Genomic DNA, 21,933 nt, shown 5'->3' with positions numbered 1-21,933 from the left:
CTGAGGTTTACTGTAAACATGAAGCAAGTTTTTTTCCCTGAATGAACAATCTTAAACCAAAATTCCAAGTTAAGGAATTGTAACACAGAATATTTTTAAGCATGGTGCTTAGTTCCTTCTAAAAGATTTAACATTTCCTAAGTGATATAGATTAAAGATTTTAATTTAGCAATGAATTTATAATTCTCTACATTAAACGCGTATTTAAATGTTAACCACATTGTTATATGAGTCAGGTCAAAATAATAATTACAGTATATTACAAAAGAACCTGAAATAAACTTCCAGCAAACCATACTGAATATTAATGCTGTGCTAATCCTTGAAAAGCTGGGTTAGTAAACTCTGGAATTTAGATATGTGATTTAAATGCAATGCACAGCTTTTCTTTAGATAAGACTAATATCCACTGTAAAGTTCAGGATTTTTTTTGTGAGGTACTTATTAATTTATTGGATTTTTTTAATAAGTGCATTTACATAGTCATCCCAAAAACAAACCTTAAATTGTCTTTATGCATGCATATCTCTGTGTAGAATTTCTTAAATTAGCATTTTTCTACTAAAGCAATATCCTATATTTTTATTTTTTGTGTTATGATTGGTAGTGTAATTTTAATATCAAGGGTCACATTTCCTTTATTTCCACTTAAGAGTTACATTTATATTATAATTAATACAAGAAATGACATGCTGAGTTTCTAATCAAGTGTCTGATATAAAGCTATTTTAAGATGGTTGTGTATAAATTAAATCCATATATGCAGTTTAAAGATAATGGGGTGGGAAAGAGAAAAGTCGGTTTTGTTATATACTAAAGCAACTTCGAGTAAATGAACCACATTTGTGGGCTGTATAAATGATATTAGCCTAGTTTACCAAGTACCATTTGGACAAAACAATGTTACTTTTTTATTTAAAGTGTTTTCTTCTCAATAAGGGGCCATCACCTCCCAATCTCAAAAACACGCCCAAGAATATGTTAATTAATTGTATTGTGTCCCTGAAATAAAGAGGTTGCCAAATGCAATTAAAAACAGCCTATCGATCAATGAGCTATGTTCCCACTGCTAGTTGCTAAAAGTAATTTCGATTTTGAATTTGTAGATGCACACACATTTCTTCTATGTATGGGGTTTTATCATTAAAAACTTTCTGATAACAAGTGTAACGTGACCACATAGGGTGTATCTTGGGAAGCTTAACATTCCTAGCGAATTAAGCGCGCAAGCCTCAGAACACTTTTTGTCAATCTTACTGTGGTACTTCAGAGTCGGAATGTGGGTAATTTTTATATTATGGCACTTCCCCAATTAAAAACAACAACAATGATCCTTTGTGAAAGGAGGACTATATTAAATACGTCAACATATTCCATACAAGACAAGTATAATATAAAGAACATCGTAGAGTGGCCAGAATGGTGTTCCTCTGACTATTTTAAAATCTTTTTCTTTCAACGAGATCATTTTGAATCCACAATATGCAATATATATTAACTAAAACAATATGATCGCACGTAATTTTCATTTTAAATTATATTTTCTCAAGTTGTGTTCACATTTTGAAAATTACCAAACAGCATTTGAGAGTAAACACGTTTCAACTGAGAAAATAATCAGAGCCCTTAAATATTTTAAGCCAATTTAATTAGCAGTTTTTTCTTGTGAAATATTATTTTCATCTTAAACCTTCAAATGATCTTTAAGACTTCTACCATCTAAATATAATTGTTCTTTATTAAACGATTGAGTCCCACAAGAGACTGCAAGTTTACAAAGAGTGAAGAGAAACGAACAACAAAAACAAGTTCTGGGTATACTTTTAAACAACTTTAACTTTGCAGTCGCGTTTAACGCCTACATTTCCAAGCAGGGGAGAAAAGTCAGTTGTTAGCATCTAGCTGACAATAATTCCTATTTATAAACATCTGTTAACTTCGTCGTCTTGTAGTTAAAAACTTTTGTCAAATGTTAGTTTCGTGGTGGTGTGTAAATGCAATACGGAATAAGACGTCAATTCTAATTTGCTAAAATAAAATTTCAAGCCCAGTCAAACAATTTACTGAAACCAATCGCTCTTTTTTTGTAGAAGGAATTTGTGCAAAACTACTTGAGGATTTCTCCAGAAATTATCCTCCCTCCTAATAAATATATGAGACCCCCACACAGCTTAATTTTCCTCACTAAAGCGAAATGAGCAAAGATTATTTTTGCTTTAAAGAATACGGCACTTGTTGGAAATTTTCTTTCATATCAAGTTAGTTAACTGTTTTGATGTAATGTAGAGTGAAAAGCTCTGGTCTGAATGGAGGGCTGAAATCATTTATTTTTAAACAAGTTTTTGAAAATCATTAAAGCAAAGAATACTTTTCATGAAAAGCACTAATTTTTATTTTTTTTAACTGAACAAGCCTGCAGCTAGTATTTGAAGAAATCGCTGGTTTCACTGTGTTTATATTAAATGCAAAATAAGATTAATCCTCGTTTTTATACATAAAACATTCAAACGTGTTCTTTTCAAAATTCTATTTGACTGTATTTGTTATTCCAAATCCCCTGCTTCTGAAAGTTGCTTTTTTCCCAGTTTCTCTAGGAAGTCCTGTTCTAAAATCCACTCATAAACGTTCTTCTATGTATAAATCCAGCCTTATGGTGGGGTTTTTACCTTTTGTCTACCATGTAAGTTACAGCCTCGCTGGAGCATCTCTGAGCGAATAGCACTTTTAAATAATCCTCTCTACTTATTTACCAGTTGTCTTGTTGGAAACCCCTGAATTGCTGTGAAGGATATAATACAAATTTGCGCCATAACCCAACTGTGTTTGGAGCTAACATATAATGCTGTGCAGCGGGAGCTCGTCTCCTTCCCTCGCTCTGGCAGGACAAGCCCAGCCAGCTGAAAACAGCGCGAAGAAGGCGGCCTGTGAACAATGGGAGCGGCTGGAGGAAAAGGAGCCCAAATTACACTTCCTCTCGCTCACTGCAGCCTCTCAAACCCGTCCGTCCGAGTCACTCATTCACTGCACCGTCTCCAGGCCGCCTACCCCCGCGCGCTCACTGCAGCAACCTTCCCCAAACCCGCCTGCTCGCATTTCCTGCCTCAACGGTTGTAGCCTGCCCCACTCGCTCACTGCAGCCCCTTTTCTTCCTCACTAACTGCTCTCTTCAGGAGCCCGCCCCACTCCCAGGGTGCAGCGTCTTGCTAGTCAATCTCTCCATGATAGCCATCAATGCTGCCTCCATGAGCCCACCCCACTCTCTCTGACTGTTAAGCTGACTTGCTTGCCCTCTTGACCAACGCACAAGCCTAACAGTTCACCCTCCTTTTGTTGAGGACACCCACAGAGTTGCTCTATATCAGCTGCTCACCCTCAATATAAAGTGTTTTAAAAGAAGAGTGGGAGATTATTTAGCTGGCCTGTAGCCAACTGTTCTCCAGATCCTAGCCTGGGTTCAGGGTTCCAATTATGCTGAGCTGCAAGGCTCCTGCCAACTCCATTTGTTACCACTGACCTTCCCCCAGCTGGCCTCAGTTCTGCTTATTTTCTCACATAGCATGAGCACTGCCAGCAGGAGAGGAGGAAACACTGCATTTAACCCACATGCTGCAGTGCTTCCTTCTTCCCTTCAGGGGACAGTGCTGTACACCAGACTGGTCAACATTGTTCTTCTCCCTGACCCCCAAATCCTCTCTTCCACGCTGCAGAAACTGGCAGGAGGAAGAGGAAAATGGGGGGGGGGGGGAATCAAGAGAAAGGATACAAAGGAGAAGGGAAATAGAGGAGACATACCCTCTTCAAAACCGTCCATTTGGATGTTCTATATCACCTTAATTTCTTTCTGAAAAGTTGACAGGCATTCACTGTAGCCTTCCCAAATCTGGTTATTTCACTCTTTCACTGCAGCCTGCCTGCTCCAGTAAAACGCGCTGCAGCTCGCCTCAACAACCCTCTCGCCCCACTCATTCACTCAGATGCAGCCCTCCTGAAACGAGGTAGCCCAGTCTTCGCGGGAGCATTTTGATCTCGGTTTCCCCACTCGCTCAGTCCAGTTTGCCCAAGCCCATCGACTCTCTCACCCAAAACAGCCTTATTGAACCAGCCCTTTCCTCTCTGCAGTCTCCTGGCGAAACCTCGAGCTCCCTAGCTTTTCTGCTATAACTTCTTCCTCACAGTTAAAATCATTAAGTGCTGCAGATATGACTCTTCTCTCAACTAAACACTGCTCCTGTTAAACTATTAATGTCCAATCTTCAAATTTTAATAGTCAACCTAGATCTAAGGATCTCTTTTGGGGGTGGGATTAATTCCATGTAATTATGTTATAATCATCTTCTTTCTCACTTTAACTTTGTATATAGATCAAACATTTCACACATTAATCGGAAAATGTACCTAACCAACACTAATTATTTTAGAGGTTTATTACGGAAATGTAATAAAACATGTTGCTTTTTAATCTGATTTGTATTGGGGTATGGCGTTATAATTAAACATGTTTTAATCCCCTTTATCTCCTATGTTTTGTTAGTTAAAATCTGCTTATAATAAATCAGATGTTTCTCTCCCGCATGTTAAAACATTAAATAATGGAAAGAGATCAGGACTTGGGGCAAAATTTAGTGCAAAAAATGAGGGCGGATGGGGCTTCATTATATATTTGGGTTTAACTGATAAATGTTTATGTTTGGGTGATTTGCTTCATGACACATTTGATTCTGCACCTATATCCTTAACGCTCAAGACAAGGTACTTTAAAATTTGAGACATTCATGTTTGCTATTAATATTCAACAGGCAACAACACAGCCCCACTCTTCCTCCCTGGCTATATTTCTCCTCGTATGCGAGTATCCAATTCCTCTGAATCTATGTGAACAATTCCCCTCTCTCTGAAGTGGGCCTAAACTCCTTTTCTGCTATATTCAGTAAGGGCAAAAAAAAAATCTTTCTTCCCCTCCACTTTGTGTTCATCAATTATTTCACCACAGGAGCAGTCCAAGTTCTGCTACAACCTTCGCCACCACCTCTTTCCCCCCCCCCCCCCGTTTTTAAATTATTTTTTTCTCTGGAAGATGCCTTCTTTCCCTCCTGTTGTCTTCTAGAAAGCTGCTATTTGGGGGACTGTCCCTGATCTTGCCCCCCTCCTCATGTGTATAATGACTTTAAACTCTTTGGAATAATCTTCTCTCTCTCTCTCTCTAGAGTCTGCCCTCCATCTCCCATTACGTTGTAGCCTAGAGAGGCTCTATTCGGGGCGGGAAGATACTCCAGTTCCTGTTCCAAGCACATGTATAACTCCATTAAACTCCTTGGAGCTATTTCACCCTGCAGGGGTTAAACTTAAGCTGTCCCAAATCTTGTTGCCTCTACATGCCGTCCCAGTCATTGAAACACGTGTTTTCTAGGCTCCCAACATACTATCCGGGGCCATGATGGGGCTGCTTTAAATTGTGCCAATTCCACGTGTCCACTTAAAACTCATGTGAGCACACCCCCACCCCCACCGCTTCTGTAGTCTGCCTCATCGGATCCCTCCGCCAGGTTTGACATGCTACTAATATACTACTTGGGGCCATGCCAGGAGTGCCCCCCAAATCCTGCTGCCTCCACAGGGGCCCTCTTCAAACTGATCTACGCAGCACTGCGCTCCTGAGGCGCTGCCCCGAGCTCTGTTCAGGCTGCTGCTGCCCGGGCGCTGGGCTCCGTTCTGGGTGTGTGACTTCCGGAGAGCCCAATGGCGGGGGGAGGGGGGGCGATTACGACAGGCTCGAGCTCGGCACGAGCGCGGCCGGCGTGAGGAATTGTGGGTAAGACAGTGCCCGAGCGGCAGAAGGAAACGCCGAGAGAAGGGGGAAGGGGTGGGGGGAGGTGAAAGGTCAGCCGCCGGGAGACCCCGCGCTCTGCGCCCAAGTAGTGAATGGAGGGAGCAGTAGCGCTGGCAGCGTTGCACATTGTTATGTGGACGCACATTCCAGGGGGCTCCGTGCACATCACACCCCCAACTTTTTTTTTTTCCAGGGGGAGAGGCTGCCAACAATGCATTAAATTTGCTTAACAACAAGTCGGGGTTGTTTTCCTCTCTCTCCTCCCATGCCGCTGTCCCTGACAATACAGCAAAGCAGGAATATAAACACCAAGCGTGTCTCCGCTGCAAGAGGGGCAGAGAGTGCAACGGAGGCTGCTGCCTAGGAAATCTCTTTGCTACTTTGGAGCTATGTCTTCTCTGTCTGATCCGCGTGCTTTGCTTTCGGGGCGGGGAGGGAAGGTGTTTGTCTCCACCGCAACCCCACCCAGTGTAGCAGCTCAACACAATTATGTCCTATGCAGGGGTATGCTAGCAACACCGACTGGCAAAAATGCAAGACTTTTGCTGCTCAGCCAAATGCGAATTATATTTGTTTGCATATAACCCCACCCCCACTGCCTCTATCCTTGCAGCAATTTATTTGATTTATTTCTACGAACGTTTTGTTTTCACCCGTTTCCCTTCTTACTTCGCTAATCAGCACGAGATCATTACTGGGAACACATTTTAAAACCTTTTTAATCGTGCTTTTTTTTAAGTCCCACAAACTAGTCTCTCTTTGGGGAGCACTGAAATCCTAAGAAAGGTTCCCATCCACGCTCATACAAACTAAACTTTGATTGCTGTTGGTTTGGGGGGACTATCTGGGGAGTTTAGATCCATGAAATTAACAACTTCTGCTTAATCGTGGCTGCTGTTACTGCTATTGTGAGCATCTTTACCAGTAAACATGTTTTAATTTACATTGCTGCGCAACTTTCTAATAATTTCTTAAACCCAAACCCTCCTACACAGTTTCTAAAGGCAAAGTTAAGCGAGTCCACCCTCAGCCCCTCACAATAAGCTTGAAATGGAGGAAGAAACTGTAAAGAGTTCGAATGGAGAAGTGGTTCCCTTTGTTCTTTCATTGTTCCTCCACGAACTGGCGGATACAAGGACAAACGCTTACCTTCTTTCCTTTTTGCTCCAAAAACCAGACGTTCCCATCAGCCTTCAAATACACAATCCACCTTAGGAGTGACTACAAATATCGGGAGAGTTTGTATTCCATTATTTTTCGCTCTCTGCCTTTTTTAGTGTAAGATTAAGTTGCCGAGCACGTTGTTGCAAGCTGTAGCCCCCCGCCTTAGTGAATGGTCACGTTCAGGACCCTCCAGTCCATCCTAATTCTGCCAGTAGAATCGAAGGCATTGGAGGTCTAAACTTTCAAAAAGAAAAGGGCCTACAACTATCTAGAAAATCTGTAAATACACTCCGCTTTTCCACTACATTCTGCTCCAATTAAAAATAAATAAATATTTCACCCATGAACATTTAATTTAAGAAGTTTAAATTCAGCAGTGTTTATCTTTTAGACTAAATTAGCTTAAAAGCAAATTGAGATAAACTACGATCTACAGCACTGTATTCCATAGCATTTGTAAGGCATGGGCTTTAAAAATAAACAAGAACATCATGTTGAAATATGGGATATAAAGTTTAAATTACAATGGTATCTGAGAGAAATGTGTTCTCTAAAACATAATGGAAAATCATGGCTTCAAAAAGTGTCTCCCATGGCAAAATGATTGGTTTTCATTGTACTATTACTCTAACATACAAAATGAATCAGCTTTCTTATTTCTTTGTAATCCAATCAGTGTTTAGTACACAGACTCAGAGGCAACACTCCCCCAAACCTTATTTTAATCTGATTATGATGAGATTTCCTGATACAATGAATATTTTAAATGATCCTTGTGCCTCAGTAAATGGGATAAATTTTCAGCCTCCTGTTTCCAGGGGTCCCAGATGCACTGTGCAGAGGAAACCGGCACTGCTTGGAGACCAAGCTCCTCTGGGTTCTGGTCGGGGGTCGGAACCAGGAGACTATAGCCGGCCCCCTTCTCCTCTCTCCCTCCCCCTTCTTCTATCGCCCATGGGCGCTGCATTAATTACTCCCAATTCCTTTGCCTGTGGTTGGAGCTTGGAGCTGGACACTTAAGCGCCTTTTAGCACTGCATCTCCAAGCAGCTGGCCATTGCGAAATAAACAAATAAAAGCTTAGGCGATCTAAATAAATTGTGGGACTGAGAGTGTGTGCTGTCTATTCTTTCACCACCAACTTGTCCTTAATGGCATTCTGGAAGGTTTGTATTTCATAGGAAAATATTGCAACAAACAAGGTAAATAGGGGCTGGCTGAGGGGAAGTGGCTTTTCTTTGATAGCGTTTAATTGGAATTGAAACATTCTAGAGCTGTAAACATTCTTTATTTATTCAGCACACATAAGCCGGCATTGTTTTATCACCATCATAATTATGGTGTCCTTTAAACTGGTTGATAGCAAGAGAGATAAGGGAATGTGCCTGTAGCTTGAGATTAAATCTCTCTCTCTCTCTCTCCAGTCGCCTCTCCCCGGGTCACCAGAATCCCCACAGTCCTTGGAGATGAGGAGCGCTGGAAGATTGTGGCCTGGCCATCCCTTACGTCATGAAAGTGATTTGTGCCACATTGCTAATTTGGTGCAATCCATAACCTTCTGATCTCCTGTGTTTGTAATTGCTTTTCAGTTTGCAGAATATGTTTTCTCTGATATAGTTCTTGAATACAGAAATTACTATTGCTCACCTGTATGTAAGAAATCATCTTCCCCAATGTTTGTTGCTTTACCTTTGTCTAATTAAAAATGCACATTTTAGGATCCTTTCAGAACAAAGCTTTGCCAAATCCCCTTTACATCCAAGGATTTGAAAATGTATAAAGGCTGCATTGAATTCAGGATGGGTCAAGGGGCAAAAAAAGGGTAGAAGGTCACTGCATATTGATTGTGGGTCAGTAGACAACATGGCATGTAGTATGTGTCCAAAAAATCCCCTTAAAAACTGTATTTAAAAAACAAGATTATCAACATCTGCTGTGTTATTCTGTGATTTTACTGAATTCCAGACATTTCTGGTGTGTGTGATACATCCACATGGAAAAATAAAACTTTAAAAATGCTGAACAGAACTATACATTGTTGCTTTGTTTACATGGAAATAACTCAGTTGTGATATTATGTTTGATAAATTGTCATGATTTTTTTTTACTGTTAGTTGGCAATTAATTGGCCCAGGTATTTGGATAATTTGGTTGTGCATTCTTATGTTTGACATATTAGAATTTATGGCAAATTTTAAGTACTGAAGTCACATTTGGTTGACTTTAAAATAGCAGAAGGACCCTAGTATACTGTTCTTTGACCCTGTTACTGGACTGTTCCTGATATCCTCTGTTTTCTGTTTGTATCCTCTATGAGCACAATATGCACATATATCTAAAACTGGTGAACAAGGTTATTTCTCATTTAAATGATTTATTTCTGCATAAAAGTGGTGAAAATAAAAGGTGTATTTAATGCTGTCAGTACCTGAAGATTGGTCCAGTGCTTAAAAATAATACTAAATAGTAATAGAAATGCTCTAATAATGTGGCAATCGGAGTATGAAAATGCACATGAGCCCTTAGGAAAAAGAATTCTCTGCATTAGTAAAACTATTGCTATAAATTGCTGTTGCATTTCACAACTAAACATTTAAAGAAACAGTGTGTGCATTACTTTGCTCAAGAAGGAAGAGGTCAGCCTGAATTGTAGTAGTATTTAAACACAATCATACAATGGAAATAAATCAAAACATAAAATGAAAAGGCATCTAAAATGTTATATGCATTCTTTCTGAAGCAATATAATTAAAAGTTTTCTGCAAGACTATATATTTTAACACAATTTTTCAAAAATGAAAGTAATCTGAGATAAATGGGAAAATGTCTACAGTATATATTATGAACATTATTTTTCTCTTTATTTTCTAGTAGGTTTATTCTTTGGCCAGACAGCTTCAGAACTGAAATATTATCTCACTCTAGGATGTAGATCACAGATTGCATGTTGCTCAAAGTGAAAAGGAACACATTTGATTGATAACGTGTGTATTCACAGCTATATATTGTTGTATGTACATATAGTTGGTAAAATGGGCATCCTTAGACCTTCTGTTCTGAAGAAATGGGAAGCAAACATCCATCTTTTGAATCGTGTTCATCTTTGACTTTAAGTGAGGCTGAGGTGGTCAACAAAATTATTACAGAAATATACATTTGTATCTGCCCCCTGCACGCACACACACACACAGAGGGAGAGAGTAAATTATTGCATAAGTTTTAATATAATTGATAACAGACACCTTTAATTTTTCCTGTCCATTCTCTTGGCTAGCTTTCACATTAATAATCTAAACCATAAATGCTGGTAGCTATTGATCACAATCCCCTGTGTGTGTGTGCAAATCCAGTTTAAAGTCCTCTTCCTTTACTGTGTACGTGTGTGCGCTGGCAAGGGCCTCTAATGATCTACCCCCAATGTTCCTGAAGAAGATCCCGATATACAGCGTGCACTGATGGCCATAAGAAAGCTGCTTGTTTCCTTCTGGACAAAAAATGATGGAGAAGTTAAAGAAACAAAAGACTGTGTGTGTGATGTGGAGTAAGATATGCAATTGAAAGTATGTGTATATCTATAGTTGTGTGTGTGTGTGCCCGTAAGAGAGAGAGAGAGAGAGAGAGAGAGATTTTCTAAGACTTCTCCCCCCCCCCCTTCAACACTGGCTCTGACTACATCCAGAAGCTAATGGCTGTACCTTTGGGGGGGCGGGGGGAAGAGGTCTGGCAAATAGCCGCTACTAGTTTAAAACATTTGATAATGCAAGTATTAAACAAAAAAGCATGCATTTTTAAAATAGTTACTGAATCACAAAGCAGACTGTCATATGTAGTAAAAGTGTGTGTGTTTGTGTGTGTGTGTGTGTGTGTGAGAGAGAGAGAGAGAGAGAGAGAGAGAGAGAGAGAAACAACTAAGCTACCTGGCAAAGAAATGACTTTTCAGCCCACTTTTTTGTAATGTCTTCTTTAAAACCTTTATCTGAGGTTACTGTTTCTTTACTGTTTGACTCCACAGCCTTAACCTTAAAACAGGGGGAGGAGAATAGTGGGGTGGGGGTGGGGGTGCGAGCAGCATATAAGTGCATCAGGAGGAATTTTTAAACGACCTTATTGTCTCTAGCTTTAGAAAGGCTACGATGATTTCCTTTTAACGCCAGCAGCTGTTTTCCCTCGAAACTTTGCTTTCAGCTAGAGAATATAACATGATGTCTCTTACGCCAGTGAGAAAGGAAAATGTATGCTGATAAATCCAGATGCAAAGCAAAAGAAGGCTTAACTCTGTGGATGGTATTAGCTGTGACGAGGCATTGTTCACTGCTGCCTCTTGGTTACGTTTAAAGGCTGAAATATCACGAGATTCATTCAGCGATCCTTTTCTCATTCAAGGGACAAAATGTAATTTGCTGTAGCTCTGGTTTCTTGGATGGGAATACTATCCTTAGATTTCAAAAGGAGGAACTAGATGTGGTTTGTACACACATTGATTAAGTTGAAGAGCGGCGATTACATCTGTGCAGAGAGCAACAGTAGTCTAGGGGTGGCTTTTCAAATCTCAAACCTACTGAGTTACAGACTCTCCTAAATAGACTTCCTTAATTTCCGGATGCACTTCTGTAAATTCCCACTTCTCGCCAGAATTCCTGCGAAATTGGGAGGTTGTGTGCATCTACTTTGTAATGCAAAACTACCGAAATTTATTTTTTAAGCGATCCTTTTATTTATTTCAGCTATATCTGATGGTGTAATACGAGCTCCACTCACCATATTGCCAATCTTTAGAATGGATAATGGAACTTTTGAATTAGAAAGGAAAAATTAGTCCCAGAAATATGAGATGTTTTCTTAATCACACGGATGTGTCTAATTTTGGATATGCACTAAACTACTGCTATATATAAGTGCTTGTGTTATATCCAGTTTTCAGTTGCAAACTGATTATGGGCGGATAGTTATTTTTGCAGCTTTTGACATGCAAACCGCAAACATCATTTTAACGCACGAAGGAAGAGGTTTGCTAACATTGCAACATGCTCGAAATCATTTGTGCCTGACATTGAAGTATTTTAACGTCACTGCGAAGAGGTTACACCTTCATACTGCTTCTTCAAAATGATTTTTAAAAGGGTGGGTATAAATGGAACATCTAAAGTCTGCAGAAGGTCTACTCCAAACTGAACGTGCTGCAAACCAGAAGTGTCCTGGATCATTGCAGTATTCTAGATCCTGTGCCAGCACTTTTCTGTTATTACGTAAAGCCTCTGGAAGCACCTTGGATATTTTACATTCTCTTTTCTCTCCTGGAAGCCGTCAGCACACAAGAATCCTGAAGTGTAGTCTGGGACTCTAGGACATTCCAGCTTGTGATCCAGCACGGTTAATTGTGAAAAGTGTATACATTTCTGGCTTATCTATGCTTTGTTATGGGTCTGACGTGAGCCCACGTCCTCCTTCCCCTCCCCCAATATTACAGACAGAATTTCAACTACAGAGTGACAGTATTACGGTGCTGGAAACCTTGATATGCAGAGCAAAAAACAAACTTAGCCATTGACTGTAGAAAGACAATTAAACAGAAGAGGAAAACCAAGAGAAACTCGAAAATGTAAGTATTCCTTCTCGCTTTCTAACAACAGAGCCTTTCACTCTGGAGCTTGAAAAAGGGAAATACCAGGCTATTCTGCATATTTTCGCTAAGCTTCATTTTCCACACAATGCAGAATAAAATACCAGTTTAAAATTATTGCATTACCAAAGTCTTTGCTCTCGATATGATAACACTTATATCCTTTACAGACACATAATGCGCAAAATAGCCGCATTTGTCCAAAATAGTCTAACTATATATATATATAATAAAAAATATACAAATCCTACATCTGTAGCTAGCGATGAAGTCTGAGAGGTCTGAGTGTATCTGAGCTCAGATTGTTTAATAGAAAGATTTATATACTAACTGTATTATTTACTTTGGGAGGGGGCTTGGCAGTGTAAGGGTATGCTAATTAGTGGGAGATTTTTTTGGGGGGGAAGGGGTGGAATATCAATTTTTATTGCATCACCTGTCAGGAGTGTCCAATCAGCGTTGGCTTTAGGGGAATTAATTGATGAAGGTGTCTCCGGACGAGCTCACTTCACTCTGTCATTTTATTTGTAGCTAAAGCAGCGGCGGGAATAGCAGCTGCATTTCTTGTCTCTTCCTCCCTTCACATTCCATTATCATAGTTCTCCAATGGAAAAGCAGGGAATGAAAGGGAACAGGTACTGATCTTCAACAGCAACTTAGAGAAACACTTTGGCAAACCTGATTTTCAAACAAAAATACAGAGAGATTGTAGTTTCACATGGTTGTTGTTGGTTTTTTTTTTTCCTTTTTCTTCTAATTTCTTCTAAAGTTTGGCACTCCATTTAGCAGGAATAACAGTCTTTGTTATTTTATTAGCAGGATGCCTTGAGACAAATACAGCATCTGGCTGAGGATTGTGTGTGTGGCTTTTTTTTTTTTCTTTCTTTCTGCAAATGCTGGGAATAATTTAATTCAAGAAATGGGAGACTTGAAGTCGGGTTTTGAAGAGGTGGATGGCGTGAGGCTCGGCTACCTCATCATTAAAGGAAAGCAAATGTTTGCACTCTCTCAGGTTTTTACAGACCTGCTCAAAAACATCCCGAGAACTACAGTGCACAAGCGAATGGATCATTTAAAAGTAAAAAAGCATCACTGCGACCTGGAGGAGTTGAGGAAACTCAAAGCCATCAACTCCATCGCTTTCCATGCAGCCAAATGCACACTGATATCCAGAGAGGACGTGGAAGCTCTTTACACTTCTTGCAAAACGGAACGAGTCCTTAAGACAAAAAGGAGGAAAATAAGCCGGGCATTGTCAACAAAAGATCTCCAACCGGAGCACACATCCCCCGACCCCTACTCCAGCTTTTGGAAAGAGAACAAACTTTGGCTGGGTTTGAATGAATCGGCTCAGCCTCTGCCAGTTAGAAGAAAAGCTTTGCGTCCCGGGGACACAGGCTTGCTACCGGCCTCTGATCTACCTCACATTTTGAGTAAATACACTGGTCACAGCTACCCAGAAATCGCTCGGTCGCCTTGCAAACCCCCTTTACACTATGAAACCGCCCCGATCGTGGGCAACTATGTCACCTTTCACACGGATCCCCCTTACTTTCGGAGCGTCCTTTGCAGCAAGCACCCGGCGGCTGCGGCTGCTTATTATTACCAGTCCGCCGCCGCCATGGCTCAGACCAAGCTAGCGGCGGCGGCGGCTGCCGGGAGCCCTGTGGGTTTGACTTACAGATACAAAAGGAAAAGACCGTGTGAGGCCGCCCAAAAGGACTGTGTATTAAACACCCCCAGCAGCGCCAGGCGGCTCCTGATCGTGCCCAGGCCCTGCAAGCCCAAAGGAGCTGCAGCGGGCACGGCCGCTTGCCTGGAGAGATTTCACCTCGTCGATGGCTTTTGCACTTCGCAGCAGCCGCAGCCTCAGCCTCTGGGCAGCTTCCCCGAGAGCTGCAGCAGCGACTCGGAGTCCAGCTCTTACTCCGACCATGTGGCCAACGACTCGGACTTCGGATCCAGCCTCTCCAGCACCAGCAACTCCGTGTCCTCGGAGGAGGAGGAGGAGGAGGAGGAAGACGAGGAGGAGGAAGGCAGCGGCGTCTCGGACTCCAGCGAGGTCAGCTCCGAGGAGGAGGATTCGACCTCCGACTCCGACTCCAGCTCGGTTTCCAGCCAGGTCTCGGTACAAAGCATCCGCTTCAGGCGAACCAGTTTCTGCAACCCCCCCAGCATGGCCCAGGCCAACTTCTTGTATCATCTGGCCACGGCCGCCCCCACCAAATCGCCAGGTTTCGAGGAGGCAGGCAGGCTTCCCGACCTCCAAAGTGCTCAGCGTGGTGTCAAATCGGAACTGCCAGAGGAATGGAGTCATCAAAGCTGGGCATCCCAGGCATCTCCAGTGTGCTGCTCCAGCAGCCTTGGAAGTTGCTTTGCTGAGAGAAGGGACGATAGGGTATCCGAGATCCCATTCCCACACCCTGAATTTTCCAATAATGTAAAGAGTACTGACCTAACAATTAACTGTGCTGCAAAGGGGGCCTCTTCACCTAGCCCAAAGACAAACAATGCATTTCCACAACAAAGAATACTCAGAGAGGCAAGGAAATGCCTTCAAGCACCAACTACACACTGTGCAGATAACAATACAATAGCTGCTAGGTTCTTAAATAATGAATCCTCACCAACAGCAGCAAACTCAGAAGAAGATTCCAAAATCCCTCATTGTATTGAATTTGCCACGGATTTACCCTCTTTGCAAACCGATCGTGCTTCGACAACAGCAGCAGCCGAGCTTGAGTGCACTGATCCAGGCAATAAGGCATTGCCATTCCTGCACAGTATTAAAATCAAAATAGAGGACAGCAGTACGAATGAAGACTATGAACCTGACCTTTCAAAACATAAGCTAAAGTGTGAGTGCAATGATACTAAGGATGAGTTTAACGGTGTGACTGAGAGTAATAACCCGGAGGTTTTATTAACAGCCCAGGAAGATTCTGCATGCACTGAGAAAGAAACCACTTCCTTAAACACGCTGACTCAGAGTCAGGTCCTTTCATGCACTTTAGGTACTCCAAAACCTGAGGATGGGGAGTATAAATTTGGAGCGAGGGTGAGAAAAAATTACAGGACATTGGTTTTGGGAAAGCGACCTGTACTGCAGACTCCTCCAGTCAAACCAAATTTGAAATCAGCTAGAAGCCCACGTCCTACAGGTAAAATTGAGACACATGAAGGAACACTGGATGATTTTACAGTTACCAATAGACGCAAAAGGGTAGCCAGCAATGTAGCATCAGCAGTGAAAAGGCCGTTTAATTTCATGGCAAATTTTCCCTGTCCACCGTCACTAATTATTGGCAATGATGGGGATTTGTTGCCAGCTTATTCCTTAAACACCACTAAGGATTCCCAACCACCTCACAAGGCCCATCCTGTATGGAAATGGCAGTTGGGCGGTTCTGCAATACCTCTTCCACCTAGCCACAAATTCAGGAAATTTAATTAATAAAATAGTTTGGAAAATACTTTCTTGAACCACCTTTACCTTTCTTTTGTTTTAAACTCCACAGGATGGTTTGTACAAGCTCCTTAATGCTTTACACACTTTTGGAGTCCTGTTTTATCACATTGTGAAGATAGAAATCGGATTACTATTTTCTTTTCCATTGCAGTTTTTATTTGCTTGTTTGTTTGTCTGGGTAATTTTTACATTCCACAGAGTACTTCAGGCTAAAGACTCAACTTAAACTCAGTGATTATGGTAGAGCTGGAACACTTTACTGTTTAAATGCTAATAATGCACCGGTACCTCAATTCAACTGCTACAAATAAATGTCAAAAGGTTGAATAATAAATATTAGAATGAGCCATTAAATTTATGCACTAGATTTCGAAAATGGAAGTCTAACTGTTAATTCAGTTAAAGTTTGTTAAGTTACTTGGTTGCACAGTAAGGGTTCACGATAATTCAATGTGGCAGCAGCCTCTACTTTTCGGGAGCTTTGTTTTCCAAAGTAGGGGGCTCTTTTTCCAAGAGCAGTTGCATTTACTAATTTTTCTATGGTATGGAAAGGTTGGGGTTTGAGTGCAGCTGGAGCACTGGAAAAGCTGCCTCATCTCAAAACTAGTAAATAAATATGGAATTCTGTTTTTGGTAAAGGGTGTCTTTTTACTTGTACAGTCACTCTTTGCAATTGGAAAGACTTTTTGTTTCACCCAAAAGTCTTAAATAAGATTACTGCTACCCACTAATGTCATACTTCAGTTTTGGTCTGAACATGCCCCTTACTAACTTGCAAAGCAACTAAAATATTTGCCTGTATAGCAGTACACTTTATGGTCTAACCTCTCACACGCGATGGAGGAAATAGCAAAGCGGTAAATGCAACACAGAAAGTGAAACGTGAGGCCATAAGTGGAAAGAATACACAAAATGAGAATATCATATTATTGGTAGCTTTTTGGCACCAAAACTCAGGCATTTTAACCATAGTACACTTCACTGTTTTATCCGAATCTCTTGAAACTTGAGTTTTGCAATACCATCCTATCTATGTAGCAGGAGCATTTCTACTGCACGTGACAATCAGAGGCAATTATCTATATTTGCACTTAATATCGAAATAGTTTAACAGGTAGACTTCTAGAGTCTAGCCCTCGGTAAGACATGCTGGTGTAATATGTTGTGATGATGGAAGCAGTAAATCAAAATTATGAAAATTTGCACTGTTGAAAAGCATGCTTTAGCTTTATTTTCAATTAAAAACACTGTTTAAAAATTCCTGATTTCATACACTTCGACTTATTGCAGAGTTGTCCATAATTTCCTCTTCATTTGAAAGTTTAAGGTTTTTATTGGGAGGAAATAGGCTTCCAGAGGTTATTTTTGTTTTGTTTTGTTTTGAAATAAAACTGTTATTAACTCAATTTAAGGCAGTCTTGAACAATGTAGAGTTTATATTTTGGGAGGGAAATAGGTTACAAAGTTCTAATAGAACAGTTTGAGAAGTTGGGGATTTGAAAAGGTCAGTTACAATTGGGCTGCTGAATCAGCAGAGTTCGAGATTAAAAATTACTCTTTTTGAGTTACATTTTATTTATACTGGAGCCTTTTCCAAATTACATTTTAGGGATTCCACCTCTTCATTAATTCCGGGAGAATAATTTATCATAAATCAAAAAAGAAAAGAAAACAACAATGAAATGTTTATTGTGTGACTCAGAGTCAACATTTCTTATGGAAATTCACTGCCTATTTTTGATCCTCTACCCTCTTTGTCTCTCAATATTCCAAGTAGACACTGGCTGCTTTCCGCTCTATTTACTATATGCACACCGTGGTTTTCCTCTCATTGTAAAAGACCTCTTCTAGGAATACCTGCAGCCAAATATATTTAGAAAGAGTAAACAATTGCCTTTCAATTGATTCACCCTTCCCCCACATACACACACTTTAAGTTGCCAATTGCAAAAGGTGCATTGCATACTTAACCTGCTCAGCGGAAATTATGGTGGTCGTTAAAAATCTGTTTACTGGATGAAGTTGTTCTGAAATTAATGTTTACATTCGAGTGTTTGGAGCTGCATAAATTTCAGGCTTATTTCCAGAGATCTGTAAATACGTACACAATTTACTGCTCAGGAAAATCCCCTGGCTCTTTGGGAAAGCAGCGTTTGGTTGAAAAAGGTCTCCCCTTGACGAAAAGCTACAAAGCTACACTATGCAAGCTTAAAACCTGAAATTTCGCTTTATCTATTAAGCAGTATAGCATTTTAAAAGTAGCTTCCTCCACTGACCCTGTGCACTTACAATTAGAGACATGGCGATTTGACCCTAACTTATAAATAGCAGAGGCGATTTGTTTTGACTCTCTAATTAATATTTGGGAAAGAAACAAAGCACAAATTCAGACCAAATACATTCAGTGGAGTTTAAAACGTGAAATATGGCGCCCAGCTCTGATATTAGCTCTGTCGCCCTACATGAATTAATAGTTCCAGTTTCTGGAAGCTGGAGAATGAACACCACCGAGCCCAATACATTCCTCAGTGTATCATTCCTGTGGACTTTTCTGCTGAAGTATATTGAATAAAGGCACCATCAACAGGCAAGAAGTTAAATGGCCAAATAATTGCCACACGTGTACACCTCAATTTAGTTTCAAGCCACTAGCAAGAACATTTGAGTTTTTACTTCTGTCAGAGTAATCTGCCAGGTTCAAGAATTTACTGAGAAGGGCATTCTTTCAAATCCCTGGTAGTTTGGTAGCTGTTGCTCATTGTGTTGTAATAATTCTTGCGAACACAGTTTATTATAATTTTAGACTTGACGATAATAATAATAATAAAATAAAATTACTGTTATAAATAGTACATTTCCCCCAATAAAGGTAAGTCTTAATACTGAGGAAAACAAGGGTTTTCTAGCCAGCCAGATTATGATATTTCTGTAATGTTTGTAGGAAAGAGAAACTAAAGAGTATCAGCTATGAAACTTGACAGTTTTCCAGTTTCTTGATGTACAATGCATAAATCAATACAATGAAATAAAAGAATAAAAGAATAATAAATAAAACACACCTAGGAGAGTACTTGAACTTGTCTGGAACATTATTCCAGAGATTTTGCTACAAGTAGAGGCTACTGATACATTTATTGGGAAGATTTCTGCGACCACATTGAAGACAAAGGAAGTTTTGGACTATGTCTAATTCTCTAGAGCATTAAAAAAGGGAACATGTGTAATGCCTTCAGCAACCAGGTATATTGCCTTAAAAGATGTAACTTTCAGTTTACAACAATTTACTTTTAAAAGTGATTGTTCTATAATATACACTTACTTGACTACAGTGGGATAATCTCTTTACTGGTTTATTTAAAACGCCACTATGTAGCAATAATGCAAAAATGGTGGTGGCTGTTGTATGACGTTTGCTGTTCAATCATTCACTTGGTGATTTTCTACATGGTCTTTGACCTTTTTTCCTATATCAGATTTAGTCGCCAATAAATTAAAGTTTCTGCAGAAATAAGAGCAATGCTATCATGTGTTTGTTTGTTACACTTCACGCGTGTGAGTGGTTAAGACAGAGAGAGGGGTGTAAAAAGTGGCCTTTTTTCTAGACCCGCGTCTAATACAGTGGTAATCTGTACACAAAATATTGTAATACATGTAATATACTAGAAAATATATAATATAGAGAACGTGGTTAGCTGTGGTTTCTACCCTTAAAATGGTTACTGAAAAATGTTAATAGTTCAGCTTAAAATCTGTTTGGACATAACTTTAAAGTTAAAAAGTACACTCGTGTACAAATTAAAATAAATCCCTCAAAATAAGGACAAAGGCATTGGAATCTACCTAGCTAAATCAGATTTACAGAAATGAGCCATTCACCAGGTTTCCCCCCTCCCCCCATTCACCCTTACAATCATGTTTAAGAATGTACCGTTTATCAGTTCCATGGTTGAATGTGGGGTTTCTTATTCCTCTACAGCCAAATTGCTTTCTGTTAAACAGAGGACACTTCCCAAACATTTTGGGAAAGGACACCTGGGTATGCAGTTAACTGATTTTAGGCCTTCTAAGTTGCCTTTTTAAAAACTGTTCTGATATAATTATTTGCTATGCCCTAGCCCCCCCACCCCCTCCTTTTCAATCTCAAGCGGCCTCACAAGTCCCAGCTTTAAAAGGCCCTAGATGTTTTGCATGAAGCTCTCACAATAGGGGTTGAGAGAATTGACAGTTTCAAAAACAAGGCGTTCTGTCCTTTCCAGATGCCGAGAAACCCTTTCCCGCATCATCTCTCGTTTGCTCTTCGCTGCTGGTGGCTTTATCCTTAGCATTGCAAATATACTGCAACAGCTGTGTTTGTAAACAGGGGGGCGGGGGGCAGTTTGGATGGAGTCAGCAACGCCTCGTTTTATACTTTGTACATGAGTGTGATGAGCCGGAGTGACCAATATCTCTGCTTCCTGACGAGACAGAAGAAGGAAGTTGGCCCTAAACTCTGTGGTGTAGCGTGCAGCATAAGGTTACCACTGTACTTTGCCTTCAGAATCATCAGATTCGTTGGCAGGAACATGTGAGCTAAAGTTCTCCCCTGAACTGTAGCCGTGATGGTCTAGAGACTCCCCTTAATACCGTGCAGACACTTGGGGGAAACACTAAAAATGCCGCCATCTTGCTTTATGGAAAACAAATTCTTTGTGATTTTTCGCCCAGACCTCCCTCTCTCTCTCTCTCTCTCTCTCTCTCTTGAATTTGTTACCAACTCATTAGGCGAGGCGGAACAGGAGCTCCTGCACTCGCTCACTACCAGTAGCTCCCACATAGATTCACATCAAAGTGGCCTTTTTGCAGGGCGGCTGCTCTAAGGCTGCTGTTTGAGGGGGCCAGTGAAAATGAAGATCAGGCTCACATATTTCCCCCCATTTTGGTAGTTCCTCTGGCTGATCATCCATTTCACTTTGCTCTTCTTTTGTGTGGTCTCCCCCACTCTCTGTCTCTGTCTCTCTCGCACACAGGCGCACTAGTTAACTGTCTCTAAAATGTAATAGTTAACTGCCCATATTGAAAACAACTCACTAATTAAATGAGTGACGCAGCCAGACAACATCGTGGCGAAAACATAACAAAAAATACACTTCCTGCAGCCCCACTTGTTATTTGAGGGCTTAGGTTTTAAAGAAAGAAGGTAGGATGCAATTTCCCTTCCCCCTACCCAATCCATCTGAAAATCAAATTGCAATGTGGAAAGCAAATATGGATTTGGGGGTGATACGGCTGGGAGCTCCGCAATACAAATAAAACAGCCCACACGAAAGAGAAGAACATAGTGGTGAGCTGCACAGACAGGTCAATGAGAAAAGTGCAACAAGGTTGTTTACTCTCGTGTTTAAAATGCAGTTGCAGTTGTAAAGTGTGTGAAATTAGGCGCTGGTCTCTTAAAGAGTGCCTAATTTATAGTAAATAGCCAGGGCTTTGTAAATGGGTTTATTATGTTGTTTCTTGTTAATTGTTGAGAAAATCCCCATTGTTGAGTGTGAATGGCTTTATGAGCTAACCTGGTCATTGGTGCAATCATGGGGCAGTAAATGGCCGCTCTGCTAATGTGGCCTGTAGCAAAAGCTGGGATCAGCCATGGCGGAGCTGGTGACCTTTCAGAGATGCTGCGGGAGCAGGTCTCTTCTGGTGAAAAAAGATGATCTTTCAGATTTTAATTCACTCAGAGGTGCGCTTTTAATGACGAGGGTCTGGAGAGCTAAGCGTAAAGCGCTGTTCAGTATCATGCAGGCCAGTTCAGTGCAATCCTGCAGGCATCCGGCCGGTTCGGGAGCCTTGCTACTGTCAGTGGGAAATGAAAGGGTCGCGT

General features: G+C 40.8%; 1 protein-coding gene and 1 long non-coding RNA gene across 3 annotated transcripts; both read left to right on the top strand.

Annotated features, from left to right (window-relative positions):
* Window positions 1-7,783: 7,783 nt before the first annotated feature.
* On the top strand, window positions 7,784-9,008 carry LOC311517207. The gene is made up of 2 exons (XR_014710637.1): window positions 7,784-8,156; window positions 8,415-9,008. It is a non-coding gene; the product is annotated as an uncharacterized lncRNA (long non-coding RNA).
* An 816-nt stretch (window positions 9,009-9,824) lies between these two features.
* SKIDA1 (SKI/DACH domain containing 1) lies at window positions 9,825-19,592 on the top strand. Of its 2 annotated transcripts, none has more exons than XM_084621834.1 (2): window positions 9,825-12,589; window positions 13,430-19,592. In XM_084621834.1, the coding sequence occupies exon 2, from the start codon at window positions 13,530-13,532 to the stop codon at window positions 16,062-16,064; it is 2,535 nt and encodes an 844-aa protein (XP_084477960.1). In that variant the 5' UTR covers window positions 9,825-12,589; window positions 13,430-13,529; the 3' UTR covers window positions 16,065-19,592. The 2 variants fall into 2 exon arrangements, with proteins under 2 accessions (XP_084477960.1, XP_084477959.1); XM_084621833.1 differs by having other exon boundaries at window positions 13,427-19,592.
* Window positions 19,593-21,933: the final 2,341 nt, after the last annotated feature.

This window comes from Lepidochelys olivacea, assembly GCF_965140295.1.
Source record: "Lepidochelys olivacea isolate rLepOli2 genome assembly, chromosome: 2".
Taxonomy (NCBI): Eukaryota; Metazoa; Chordata; order Testudines; family Cheloniidae; genus Lepidochelys; species Lepidochelys olivacea.
The sequence above is the reverse complement of the archived record's forward strand: the minus strand, read 5'-3'. Positions and strand labels throughout refer to the sequence as shown.